At 40.4% G+C, this 13546-nt stretch overlaps 1 protein-coding gene across 4 annotated transcripts in view; it reads right to left on the reverse strand.

Moving 5' to 3' along the window:
* Positions 1-894: 894 nt before the first annotated feature.
* The window catches only part of LOC132381159 (peptidase inhibitor 16-like), a 46004-nt gene continuing 33352 nt past the window's right edge, over positions 895-13546 (reverse strand). For 3 of the 4 annotated variants that reach the window (XM_059950444.1, XM_059950443.1, XM_059950442.1), the window contains one exon: positions 895-2925. In XM_059950444.1, the coding sequence (XP_059806427.1) occupies positions 2822-2925 (104 nt within the window). In that variant the 3' untranslated portion in view covers positions 895-2821. The remainder of the gene's footprint in view (positions 2926-13546) is intronic. The other variant, XM_059950445.1, reaches the window with a different exon arrangement.

The following is a 13546-nucleotide window of genomic DNA, read 5'->3' on the forward strand; positions in this document are numbered from 1 at the left end:
TGTGAATACTTACTTACTGCCCATGACACCATTCGCTTTAGGGCAGCAATGAAGGTCCTCCTTTGCTGGTGGCATTCAGAGCCTCCTTCATCATGTCATTGGCTTCCTCTCGGCTTTCACTGCTGTCCGTCTTGCACGTCCCAGGTAGGCACTCAGAAACACTCAGACGTAGAGGGATTCTTCATTGCTGCATCTGTAACAATTTTGTTTTACCTGTCAGGGTTGTTAGCCTTGAGCCTTGGTCCACTCTTAGTTTGGCCTCTACCCTTTGACCTGTTTGGCATGGGTGACCCTACCAAGAGCCAAAGCACAAAGTCCTGATTCCTGCCAACATATCCCTCTGGGTCATTGAGACACTCAAACCTCCAAACCCTACAAGGGTTGTGGTCCTCTTGGAGGTCTATTGTGGATGCGTGTAAGAAAATGAATCTCAGCGTAGTAAAAGGTGGCACCCTCATCGTTCCCTTTCACCCATGATCCACTGACCCCTCCTACCAGATTCATTTCTCTCCAGTGCTTTACCCCACTATCATCTCCCAGCTTCTCACTTCAATCCTCTCCCATCCATCAGCTTTCTCCCTCACTTGGTTTCACCTATCACCTGCCAACTTGTACTCCTTCCACTCCCCCACCTTCTTATTCTTCACCCTCCTTTCCAGTCCAGATGAAGGATCTTGGCCCATAACGGTGACTGTTTATTCCTTTCCAAAGATGCTGCTAGACTTTCTGAGTTCCTCCTGAATTTTGTGTGTGTTGTTCACGTTTATATATTTCCTTCCTAAGTTTTCCTTGGGAATCTTTGGGAATGTTCCTTCAAAACCCATTAACTTTAATATAATGTGTATTAAAATAAATTACACACAAGAAATTTACTTTCTTTTTCAATATTTTTATTAATTTTCATGTAGAATATAGAGCACGAGGATATATATTATGAATAAAAATATAGAATAGTACCAAATACATTATGTTTAAATCACACTTGCAATAGCAGTACTCTATATTGTACATTAATTAAATTGCAATATGAATTGTAATAATTTTATTATAAAAAAAGAAGCTAAACTCACTACCAAAGTTGAAGCTGTTTGGTAAAGAAAGAAAGATGGAAAAAAATCCTTATCACATAGTGATTTATGTTATTAGCCAACATCTGTACTTTAACACCAAATCAAAGGTTTTGAAAGTAGTTCAAGAATGGTAGAAATTTACAAAGTATGTTATTTTTTGGTTTATTTGTTTCCCTCAATTTTAAGCCTTTATACACTTCTGTTCTTCAACATCCCAGAAACAGAGAATTGTTGGTGCTGTAGCGATGTGCTACACACAGTCAGTAAGTTGTTTCGAGACTAGTTTATTCAAACTTCGTGGCGCTGGCATTTAAATCCCTAGCGCCCGCCCTCTCCGGGCGGAAATGACGTCGGAGGCGCGTTACCAAAGTCCCCCCCCCCCCCCCCACCGCGGGGCTATTTGTGAGCCGGTTCGCCTGCGCAGAAAGTGGGTCGCCACAGTGCCTTAGAAACCATTCCAGTAAAAGTTAGTGGCCTGGAGTTTGCTTAACAACAACTAAACCCAAGTTAAGATATTACTTACACTCTTAATTGCTGTACTAAAAGGTCTCCCTGAACTGAAAATTAACATTTACAAGCATGGATTCAGGATTTAGTAGTGCTGGAGATTTTGAATCAAAAATAAAAATACTAAGTTTTACCTTTTCCTTTCCTCTCTCCCTCTCCCTCTCCCTTTTTCTCTCTCACACTTCCTCCCTCTCCCTTAGTCACATCTCCTCCTACCTCTAATTTGCTTTCTAATTTTGATTTGAGTTGAATTAACCATTCTAACTCCAGCCGGCTTGGAAGAATTATTTCTGGTTAAGAAAATACTTGTTCAGCTCACAGTTGTGGATGAGTTTGCATTCACAACCATGTTACAGTGCAAAAGCTAATGAATAAATGTAAATACAATGAGTTGCAGAAACCATACATTTGTCACCAACTGCAAAATTCAGGCCATGTTCATTCAAAATACGATAAGACAATGTAGGAAGAATATAGATTAATCTTCTACAAAGACACAGAGGTGAATTGATATGAATGAATGAATGAAATCTTATTTCAGTCAGTACAAACATAACAAAAAGCATCATTTTCAACGATGATTTCATAAGACAAAATTACAACAAAAAACATAGATATTCTTTAAAACAAAGGATAAGAACAAATGTAAAAAATCATTCTATTTCAGTCAGACTGGAAGGGTGTAGGCTGAAGCTACAACTTATTACGCCTACCCCTCTTACATGTACAATAACATATTTTGCGTCAATAATCACATCAAAACAAAAAAATTCATAATCTTTTAACACAAAATCCAATTCCATCATTTATTTACATTACTTCCACTCATTTTAAATCATGTATTTTATACTTATTCATTAAATTATTTTTAAATAATTTTTTAAACTTAAGTGTAGTGCATGTTTTTAAATTCTCACTACAACTGTTCCATAGATTCACCCCTTTATGAAATACAATGATTTTTTACATTTGTTCTTATCCTTTGTTTTTGAAATATACACGTTCCTCTCAAACCCTGTTGACTTTCTCTCATTTTAAACAACCTTTGGATTAACCAACAAGATTGACAGACAAACAGACTGTTAGTTTCTTGGCTATACACTTCTTAGGGTTTGATTTTATTTTGGATCAGAGTATCTTAAGCTCACTGATCAAAGTAGTTAAACTGTTCCAAGAGAACTTTCTCAACAGATAAACCAGACAAAGCTGTATTGAGTGAAATTAATTCCAGTGTATTTCTCACTTTAAGCAAAATGTGAAATTACTAATATCGCAAGAGTTGACTTAAAATTGTAACATAATGGTGCAGTCCCAATAGGCTCGTGAGTCTTTTGGTGTTCTTGGGCCTCTGTTGAATAATAAAATGGGAACAGTTAGCTTATCAGATAGCAACTTTGTTGAACTTTAAAATCACAGTGAAAAATACATTTGCATGCTCATACTACCTTCTATCGATAACTATTTATTACTTTTGTAAGTAGTTAGGGTTAAGGAAATATTCATAAAAGGGATCTTCCATGATAATCCGCAAAAGATGAAGATACTGTATATTCTGCTTAATATTCACATATTACTCAATGACTATTTTTCCTTTCAGCTTATCACACCTTGGCTTTATCCTTGGTAGAATTACTTACTTTCAAAATTTTTAGAAGTTCCCCTCCTTAGCTGAAGCTCATGATTACATCTGGTTTAGGTAACACTCTGTTGCCTCATCCATGTAATCATTGCCCAGTACAAGTCCAGATATTGAGCAAAATATGCTACAGCCTTCTGGACATAAAAGTCAAATTCTCAAACCTTTAGTAACTCAGTCCTTTTGTCTACCATTAGAAATGGTCATTCTGCCCAGCTTCTGTCTGTTTTTGGGTCCGTTTTGCTCTTTCTACTAATATAGCCTGGCCTGCTGTACGTATCTTTCAGTCCTGCTATTAGCAACACATAACACAGACATAATCGGCTTCTAGATGCAAAATTAACCCATTTGGTATTACTGTATCAGAGATATTTTCCTCCATTTCTCTCCCAATTAAATCTACATGCTTTTTTAAAACACTGATTCTTCCAATGGATTTTGGTTTCACTGGAAGGGCTATCATTTATTGCCCTTGAGAAGGTGCTAGTGCATTTCTCCAGCATTTTATAGTGGGATTGCACAGGGACACAAAGTGGGTGAAAAAAAAAAGAACAGAATCAAGAAAAGGGACAAAAAGGGAAAGTTCAGAAATAAACGCAAAAGCTGTTAAGGAAACAATTATTATTTATCAGTCAAATTAATGCTAATAAATGAATGACAGACACCAGAGGTCTTTGGGATGATTCACAAGAATGGTGAGATTTCTTTGTGAACAATCAAGAGGACAGGATAGAATGAGGTTATGACAAAAATAACATTTGAGGTTAGTCTCAGTGCATAGATTGACAATTGGGAATAGAATTGGAATTGGAGTTGGTTTATACTAGTTGAGATGCAGTGAAAACTTTGCCTTGGGTAATGTTCATACAGATCAGATTATTGCCCATCAAATGGTTAAGGGTCTTGATGGAGTTGAGGGGGAGAAGAGCTTTCCTTTGGCGGGGGAGTCGAGGACAGAGGACACAACCTTAGAATAGAGGGACATCCTTTTAGAATGGAGATGAGGAGGAATTTTTTAAGCCAGAGAGTGCTGAATCTGTGTAATTTATTGCCATAGGAAACTGTGGAGGCCAAGTCTTTATGTATATTTAAGGCAAAGGTTGAAAGATTCACCACTCCAACACATGAAGGGATAGGGGAAGAAGATGGGAGATTGGGGCTGAGAGGAATAATGGTTTAGACATGATGAAATGGTGGAACAGACTTGATGGGCCAAATGGCCTACTTCTTATGGTCTTATTACACATTGTATTGATGTAGGACAGGATATAACAATAACAATGCAGAATATAGCATAATAGCTACAGAAGGAGTGAAGTGCAGGTAACCAGTGATATAACATTACTGACATATAAAAATATCACATACAGCAAAGTTCTTTTATACTTTTGTGTTTTGCTTTGTGCTAGTGGCATCTGTTTGAAAACTGTGACGATGATCATCATGAAACAGTGGCTGAAGTGGCATTTCCAAAGAGGCTTTACCCTCTTCTCCCTCGGCACAGCATTATCTTTGAACCACTTCATTAGTCTCTTAAAGAATTGGCTTCAACACTCATTTAATTAACTTCATCACAAGAGGTATCATGAAAAGAAATGATACATGCTAAAAACTCCTTCATGTGGCTTGGCAACAGAAAACTTTGCACAGAGGGCAGCATCCTGTGAGGGAATGTTTGTTTAAAGGAAAGTCAATGGTTTTTTTTTTATCTCTCAATTACATTAGTGATGATGTATTTGTACAGAACATAGGTTAGACCTCAGTGGAAAATTGCATTCAGCCTTTGTTTGTGGGAAGAAACAGATCTCTGGCAGTTCCTGACATTCACTGAGATGTGATAAGGTTAAACAGCAATGCCACAGTGCATTAACTTGTCAAGTACTAATTTTTGGTCAGAAGGTTATTCGCAGCAATATTTCCGTGTTTCTAGGAGACTGACTCATTTCTCACTTGGCTGACCAGTCTCATTCTGTATTCGTGTTAATGAACTGTAACAAGAAAGCAGACAGCTCCACACCCTCTATTATTCCCAAAATAGAAAAATATAATTCTTTCTCCAGATGTTAGTTGAAGATATGACAACTACAATCAGCCTGAATATAGAAACACATGGTCTTTGAACTTGTCCTATGTTTGTTCTTCAAATTAAGAGTGGGCAGGTAGGGAAAAATGGGAAGAGAATAAATATGCAGAGAAATTTATTCATTAATTTTTCTTCAATGTGTGGGTAACACTTCAAATTTTTAAAACCCCTATGCTGTGGAGATCCACCGAGTTTAAACTTGTAGATACAGTTACAAAATGGTGATTACCTAGTTCAAACAGCTGTCTGAGGCCACGTCCACACTACACTGGATAAATCCATAACCGAAGCTTTTGCTCTTTGTTTTTACCCTCCATCCACACTAAAACAGCGTTTTCGTCCCCCGAAACCGGAGCTTTTCAGAAACGCTCTCCAAGGTGTGTCATTTTGAGAACCCCCACTTGGGCAGATCAGTGTGGACGGGGTAACCGGAGAAATCTGAAAACGCTGTCAAACAGCAGTGCGCCATTTCATTGTTTTCTTGAATGCAACCCCCCCACACAACCTAACAATATCAGAACAGACAGCGACAAGACTGAAGCCAGAAGAGCACCAGAGGGAGATGGAGAACAGGCAGAGTGATGGGCAGTTTGAGGTTGGAATTGGAACACAGTGTGGTGAAGTCGAGACGGTTGATGTTGTGTCGGCAATTAACAATAAAGAGATCCAGAGCAAGTAGAAGACCAGAGCGGGGTGTCCATGAAGAGGAGAAGGGTTGAAGACGGGAGAAGGGTTCATTGGTGGGGGTAGGAGAGTACTTGCCAAAGTCACTCTGTCTGTTCTCCATCTCCCTCTGGTGCTCCCCTCCCCCTTTCTTTCTCCCGAGGCCTCCCGTCCCATGATCCTTTCCCTTCTCCAGCTCTGTATCCCTTTTGCCAATCACCTTTCTGGCTTTCAGCTTCACCCCACCCCCTCTGGTCTTCTCCTATCATTTCACATTTTCCCCTCCCCCTTCTACTTTCAAATCTCTTACTATCTTTCCTTTCAGTTAGTCCTGACAAAGGGTCTCGGTCCGAAATGTTGACAGCGCTTCTCCCTATAGAAGCTGCCGGGCCTGCTGCGTTCCACCAGCATTTTGTGTGTGTAACAAAAATAACCATGCTTTTTGCTTCTGTCCACTCTTAACTTGATGAATGGACATAGAGCAAGTTCACAGATTCAGGCCAAGAAAATGTCAGACAAAACAGAAGCAACTATCTTCAGTTTCAAAGCTTGACAAACATGGCGACCTTCACTCGAGCGACGATACAAGTTTGAGAACTATGTGTATTTATCAAATATAGTTCTCAAGTAAAAGCGTGGATGAAATGAAAATGAGCATAAATAACTACTCACTGAAATAGTCTAACAAAATCAGACTATTGAGATTATGGCTGTTTGAATAAAATATAATCCATAGTGCATTAATGTGAACATAATAGGCATTAATAATAATAATAATAATAAACTATAATACTGTATTACATTCTATTATATTATACTGTATCATTTTGAGGGATCATCATACATTTTGATATCCATTGAAAAATAGAATGAAGCTTATCTTGCAATTGCTTTGTAAGAAATATTTAAAGGATATTAATTATGAAGAAATATTTACCTTTTCCCTCAGCTAAAAAATTATGATATATATTTTTTTAATTTGTAGCTCACCACTTAACTTCTAAGCCAGGAAAAAACTTCCATAGTTGTACCATGGAGAGCATCGTGACAGGCTGCATCACTGTCTGGTATGGAGAGGCTACTGCACAGGACTGAAAGAAGCTGCAGAAGGTTGTCTATCTAGTCAGCTCCATCTTGGGTACTAGCTTACAAAGTACCCAGGACACCTTTAGGGAGCGGTGTCTCAGAAAGGCAGAGTCCATTGATAAAGACCTCCAGCACCCAGGGCACCCCCTTTTCTCACTGTTACAATCAGGTTGGAGGTACAGAAGCCTGACGGCAAACACTCAGCAATTCAGCAACGGCTTCTTCCCCTCTGCCATCCGATTGCTGAATGGACATTGAAGCTTTGGACACTACCTCACTTTTTTAATATACAGTATTTCTGCTTTTGCACATTTTTAAACAATCTATTCAATATACGTAATTGTTTTACTTGTTTATTTATTATTGTTTTATTTATTATTTTTTCTCTCTCTGCTAGATTATGTATTGCATTGAACTGCTGTTGCTAAGTCAACAAATTTCACATCACGTGCCGGTGAAAATAAACCTGATTCTGATCCTAAGTTCCCAACCACAGGTCCATGGACCCCTTGGTTAATGATATTGACTCATGGCATAAAAATAGTTGGGAACCCCTGTATCTAAACATTGAAATATTAAGCTTCAATTTTATGATTTTCTTGGTATATCACTAATGCCCTTCCCTTGGACAACATCGGTGGCGTGAAGAGGGGAGACTTGCAGCTTGGGCAACTGCTGGTCTCCCATACAACCCTGCCCAGGCCTGTGCCCTGGAACCTTTCCAAGGTGCAAATCCATGGTCTATCGAGACTAATGGAGGCCTACAACTGTACATCAACATAATGTCTGTGTCCAGTATAGTTTACATAGAAGATGGGACCCAGCTCTATAACTCCTGTTAATATTCTAATCACTTCCAGAATTAAGAATATAAAATTTAGTATATTATACTTTGACCAAGAGTCATAGAACCATAGAGACGTACAGCACAGAAACAGGCCCTTTGGCCCATCTAGTCCATACCGAAACCATTTAAACTGCCTACTCCCATGAACCTGCACTGGCACCATAGCCCTCTATATCCCTACTATCCATGTACCTATCCAAACTTCTCTTCAATGTTGAAATCGAGCTCACCTGCACTACATGCACTGGCAGCTCATTCCATACTCTTACGACCCTCTGAGTGAAGAAGTTACCCCTCAAGTTCCCCTTAAGCTTCTCACCTTTCACCATTAACTCATGACCTCTGGGTGCTGTCCCACTCAACCTCAGTGGAAAAAGCCTGCTTGCATTTACCCTCTCTATACCCCTCATAATTTAGTATACCTCCGTCAAATCCCCTCTGAATCTTCTACATTCTAAGGAACACATTTCTAAGCTATTCAATTTTTCCCTATCTCAGGTCCTCCTGGCTGAGCAGTATCCTTGTGAATTTTCTCTGCACTCTTTCAAACTTATTTACATCTTTCCTGTAGGTAGGTGACCAAAACTGCACACAATACTCCAAATTAGACCTCACCAATGTCTCTTACAACTTCAACGTAACAACCCATCTCCTGTACTCAGTAGATTGGCTTACGAAGGCCAATGTGTCAAAAGCTTTCTTTATCACCCTATCTACCTGTGACATCACATACCTGTATTCCCAGATCCGTTGCTCTGCCACACTCCTCAGTGCCCCGCCACTTGCTGTGTAAGACCAACCCTGGCTGTACCTACTGAAGTGCAAAACCTCGCACTTGTCTGCTTTAAATTCCATTCAACGTTTCTCAGCCCGTTTCTCCAGCTGATGTAGATCCCACTGCAATCCATAAAGCCTTCCTTGCTGGCCACTACACCCCTAATCTTGGTGTCTTCCACAAATTTGCTGATCTATTTAACCACGTTATCATCCAGATCATTGATACAGATGACAAACAACAAAGGACGCAGCACCGATCCCTGTGGCACACCACTAGTCACAGGCCTCCAGTCAGAGAGACAACTCTCTACGACCACTCTCCAGCTTTTCCCACAAAGCCAACGTCTAATCCAATTTACTACCTTATCCTGAATGCCGAGCAATTGAACCTTCTTGACCACCCTCCCATGCAGGACCTTGTCAAGTGCCTCACTAAAGTCCATCTAGACAACATCCACTGCCTTGCCTTCATCCACTTTCCTGATAACTTCCTCAAAAAACTCTATAAGATTGGTTAGACATGACCTACCATGCACAAAGCCATGCTGACTATCCTTAATCAGTCCATGTCCATCAAAATATTTTTATATCTGCTCCCTTAGAATACCTTCCAATAACTTTCCCACAACTGATGTCAGACTCACCGGCCTATAATCTCCTGGTTTATGTTTAGACCCTTTTTGAACAGCGGAACTTCGTTGACCATCCTCCAGTCATCTGGTACCTCTCCTGTTGCTAAGGATGTTTTAAATGTCTCTGCTCGGGCCCTGGCAATTTCTGCACTGCCTCCTGTAGTGACTGTGGGCACACGTTGTCAGGCCCTGGGGATTTACCTCAGGGTAACAAACACCTCCTCCTCTGTAATCTGTACGGGGTTCATGAAGTTGATGCCAGTTTGCCTCGCTTTTATATACTCTGTGTTTGTTTCCTGAGTAAGTACAGATGCAAAGAATTTATTTAAGATCTCCCCCACCTGTTTTGGCTCCATTCTGGTCTTCCTGAGGACCAGTTTTGTCCCTTGCAATCTTTTTGCTCTGATATATATAATTGTGCTGGCTTTTTGACAAAGCTCTCCTCCATTTACTTTGCAGATAAATTCTCTTCGTGCTTCTGTGAAGCACCTTAAGACTTTTTTCTACATTAAATGTGTTATATAAAACATAAATGTTACCTGCTAACCATAAAAAAAATAATTATTCATAGACACAAACAGCAAATTTGTTTTGCTACTGGCAGTGCAATATTCATCACAAACTATGTTGTTAAATAATTTTACAAAAGAAATTGTAAGAGTCTCAGACATGAAAATTTAAAAAAAAACTGGAGATATAATGAAAACAGGAAATGCTCAGTAGGTCAGATTGCATCTGTGAGAAGAGAAACAGAATTAACATTTCAGGTCATCAAAATTGGGAAGAGACAAAAAAACTCGATAATTTGCAGGGAGGGTGGGGGAGATGTCTCTGATGATGTAAATAGTGACCATGAGGATAGGTTGTGAACAATGTTATCTGAGCAGTGAATGAATGGAAACAGCTGGACAGTGAACTCCAGCTTGTATCGGTCTGCAGGGGTGAGTGACCCTAAGCTTCCCACCGTCTGCCACTCTAAGTCCCCCACTCCGCTGCACCATTACAATGAGGCCCAGCACAAGCCTGAAGAACAGCTCCCCAACTTCCATCTGGCCAGGCTGCAACTTGTTTTTGAAACTAATATTGAATTCTGCAACTTCAGGTAACTTGATTTCTCGGAGGATGCTGGAGGGAATCATCAGCTTAGGCAGTATCTATGGTGAGAACTAGAGAATTGATCGATGTTTCGGTCTGAGACCCTTCGGCTGTACTAGAGGACCAGCACCTCACATTCCATCTGGGTAGTCTAGAACCTGACAGAATAAGCAATGAATTCTCCAGCATCTGATAAACTGCTCCCCCCCCCCTTGCTTTTCTCACTCTTCCTGATCCACAATGTTTGTTCTGCCCTCACCCCAGCTCCCTTCATTCTGTTTCTTGCCCCTCCTCCAGCCAGAAGCCAGGTGAACAAACTTAGCCTGAATCATTAACTGTCCATCTTCTTCTAAAGATTTCCCCCGACATATCATGTTTCGCTCCAAAATTTCAGCTTCTGCAGTCTCTTGCGTTTCCATCTAGATTTCTGTCAGTCCATCTGCAAAATTGGCTCAGCTTACTAGCCTTTTTTCCAGAGCAACACACACAAAACGCTAGAGGAACTCAGCAGGCCAGGCAGCATCAATGGAAAAGAGTAAACAGTCAACGTTTTGGGCTGACACCAGCCGACTGTTTTCTCTTTTCCATCAATGCTGCCCAACCTGCTGAGTTACTCCAGCATTTTGTGTCTGACGCAGACTTACAGGCTTCCTGTGGCTAGAAGTAGCAGACATGGCTTCAAGATTCAAGGGAGTAAATTTAGGACAGAGATGAGGAGGAACTGCTTTTCCCAAAGAATGATGAATTTGTGGAATTTACTGCCCAATGAAGCACTAGAGGCTACCGCAATAAATATATTTATGACAAGCTTGGATAGATTTTTGCATAGTAGGCGGAATTAAGGATTATGGGGGAAAGGCAGGTAGGTGGAGATGAGTCCATGGTCAGATCAGCCATGACTTTATCAAATGATGGAGCAGGTTCGAAGGGCCAGATGGCCTACTTCTGCTCCTGTTTTTTTATGTTCTTATGTGTCTCTTCATTTGTAAAGGATCTTCAAACTGAAACAATAATTCTCTCTCTCTCGTTCTCTGCTTCCTTCTCTCTCTCTCAATTTCTATCTATCTCTATCTATTTATCTCTTCCCACTAAAACAGCCTGACTTGCTGAGTATTTCAAACAATCAGTTTCCATAAAACTCTGTCCTTCTGATTATTGAGCTCTCTACTAAAAGGATAAGTCCCTTTGTCCCCTCAGTCTACGCCCTTAATGGTATTTCTCCAGCACTGACACATCGCCACGCATTTCCTCTGTGCTTGTTTAACCAGTCTTTCAAAATAATGATTTCTTCTGCCCTTCAAAATATATTCCAATTATTGGGCCACCGCTGATGCCAGACTGCGTACCCCGTAATTACTTGGTCTATCGCTTTTTCTTCTCAAAAACAGTACCTCCGTACTAGCAGTTTTAAAGTCAGGAAGGGCTGAAAAATTCTGTAGAGTCTCTGAAAATCAATGTCAGGATTGCTGCTTCATTTCCAAGCTGGGGCACAGTAAGTCTGGCCCTAGCATACCAGAATCAGATTTACTATCACCCGCAAATGTGTTAACTTAGCAGCAGCAGTTCAATGCTGAATATAACATGAAGGAAGAGGAAAAATAATAATAAATAAATTACAGTATACATATATTGAATAAATTAAAAATAGTGCAAAACAGAACATATATTTAAAAAGTGAAGTAGTGTTCATTTAGGAATCGGATAGCAGAGGGGAAGAAGCTGTTCCTGAATCACTGAGTGTGTGCCTTCAGGCTTCTGTACGTCCTACCTAATAGTAACAGTGAGAAAAGAGCATGCCCTGGTGCTGGAGGTCCTTAATAATAGATGCTGCCTTTCTGAGGCACTGCTCCTTGGAGATATCCTGGGTACTTTGTAGACTAGTACCCAAGATAGAGCCAACTAAATTTATGACCTTCTGCAGCTTCTTTCGGTCCTGTGTAGTAGCCCCCTCCCATACCAGACTGTGAATGCCCTCCACAGTACATCTATAGAGGTTTTTGAGTGTTTTTATTGACATACCAAATCTCTTCCAATTCCTAATGAAGTATAGCCACTGTTTTGCCTTCTTTATAACTGCATTGATATGTTGGGACCAGGTTAGGTCCTCAGAGATTTTGACACCCAGGAATTTGAAACTGCTCACTCTTTCCACTTCTGATCCCTCTATGAGGATTGGTATGTGTTCCTTCATCTTACCCCTCCAGAAGTCCGCAATCAGCTCTTTCATCTTACTGACATCGAGTACCAGGTTGATACTGTGACACCACTTCACTAGTTGGCATATCTCACTCCTGTATGCCTTCTCGTCTCCATCTGAGATTCTACCAACAATGGTTGTATCATCAGCAAATTTATAAATGGTATTTGAGCTGTGCTTAGCCGCACAGTCATGGGTATAGACAGCAGAGCAGTGGGCTAAGCACACACCCCTGAGGTGCACCAGTGTTGATCGTCAGCGAGGAGGAGATGTTATCACCAACCTGCACAGACTGTGGTCTTCTGGTTAGGAAGTCGAGGATCCAATTGCAGAGGGAGGTACAGAGGCCCAGGTTCTCAATCAGGATTGTGGGAATGATGGTGAATGTTGGGAATGACCTACTTTCAAAGACTTCAGACATTGTATTTCTTCTCTCCCCATGTTTATCATATGCAACATTTTGCATACTTGCTGTTGGTGTTAATAATTGTATCTGGCCCTATAATAGATGCAGTCAATTCCTTTGGAAGTTTGGAAGTGAGGTGAATAATGTATAAGGTTGTCATAGTTTACAGCAGGACATCTATGGGATACAGAGCTGGCTAAATCATTAATATATATTGTAAACAACTGGGGTCCCAGCATTGAGCCTTGTGGTACCCCACTAGTCACTGTCTGCCATTCTGAAAAGGTCCCGTTTACTCCCACTCTTTGCTTCCTGTCTGCCAACCAATTCTCTATCCACATCAATAACATACCCCCAATACCATGTGCTTTAAGTTTGCACACTAATCTCCTGTGTGGGACCTTGTCAAAAGCCTTTTGAAAATCTAAATATACCACATCCACTGGCTCTCCCCTACCCACTCTACTAGGTACATCTTCAAAAAATTCTATAAGATTCGTCAGGCATGATTTTCCTTTCACAAATCCATGCTGACTTTGTCCGATGA

The sequence above is a fragment of the Hypanus sabinus genome, chromosome 25 (genome assembly GCF_030144855.1).
Source record: "Hypanus sabinus isolate sHypSab1 chromosome 25, sHypSab1.hap1, whole genome shotgun sequence".
Taxonomy (NCBI): Eukaryota; Metazoa; Chordata; class Chondrichthyes; order Myliobatiformes; family Dasyatidae; genus Hypanus; species Hypanus sabinus.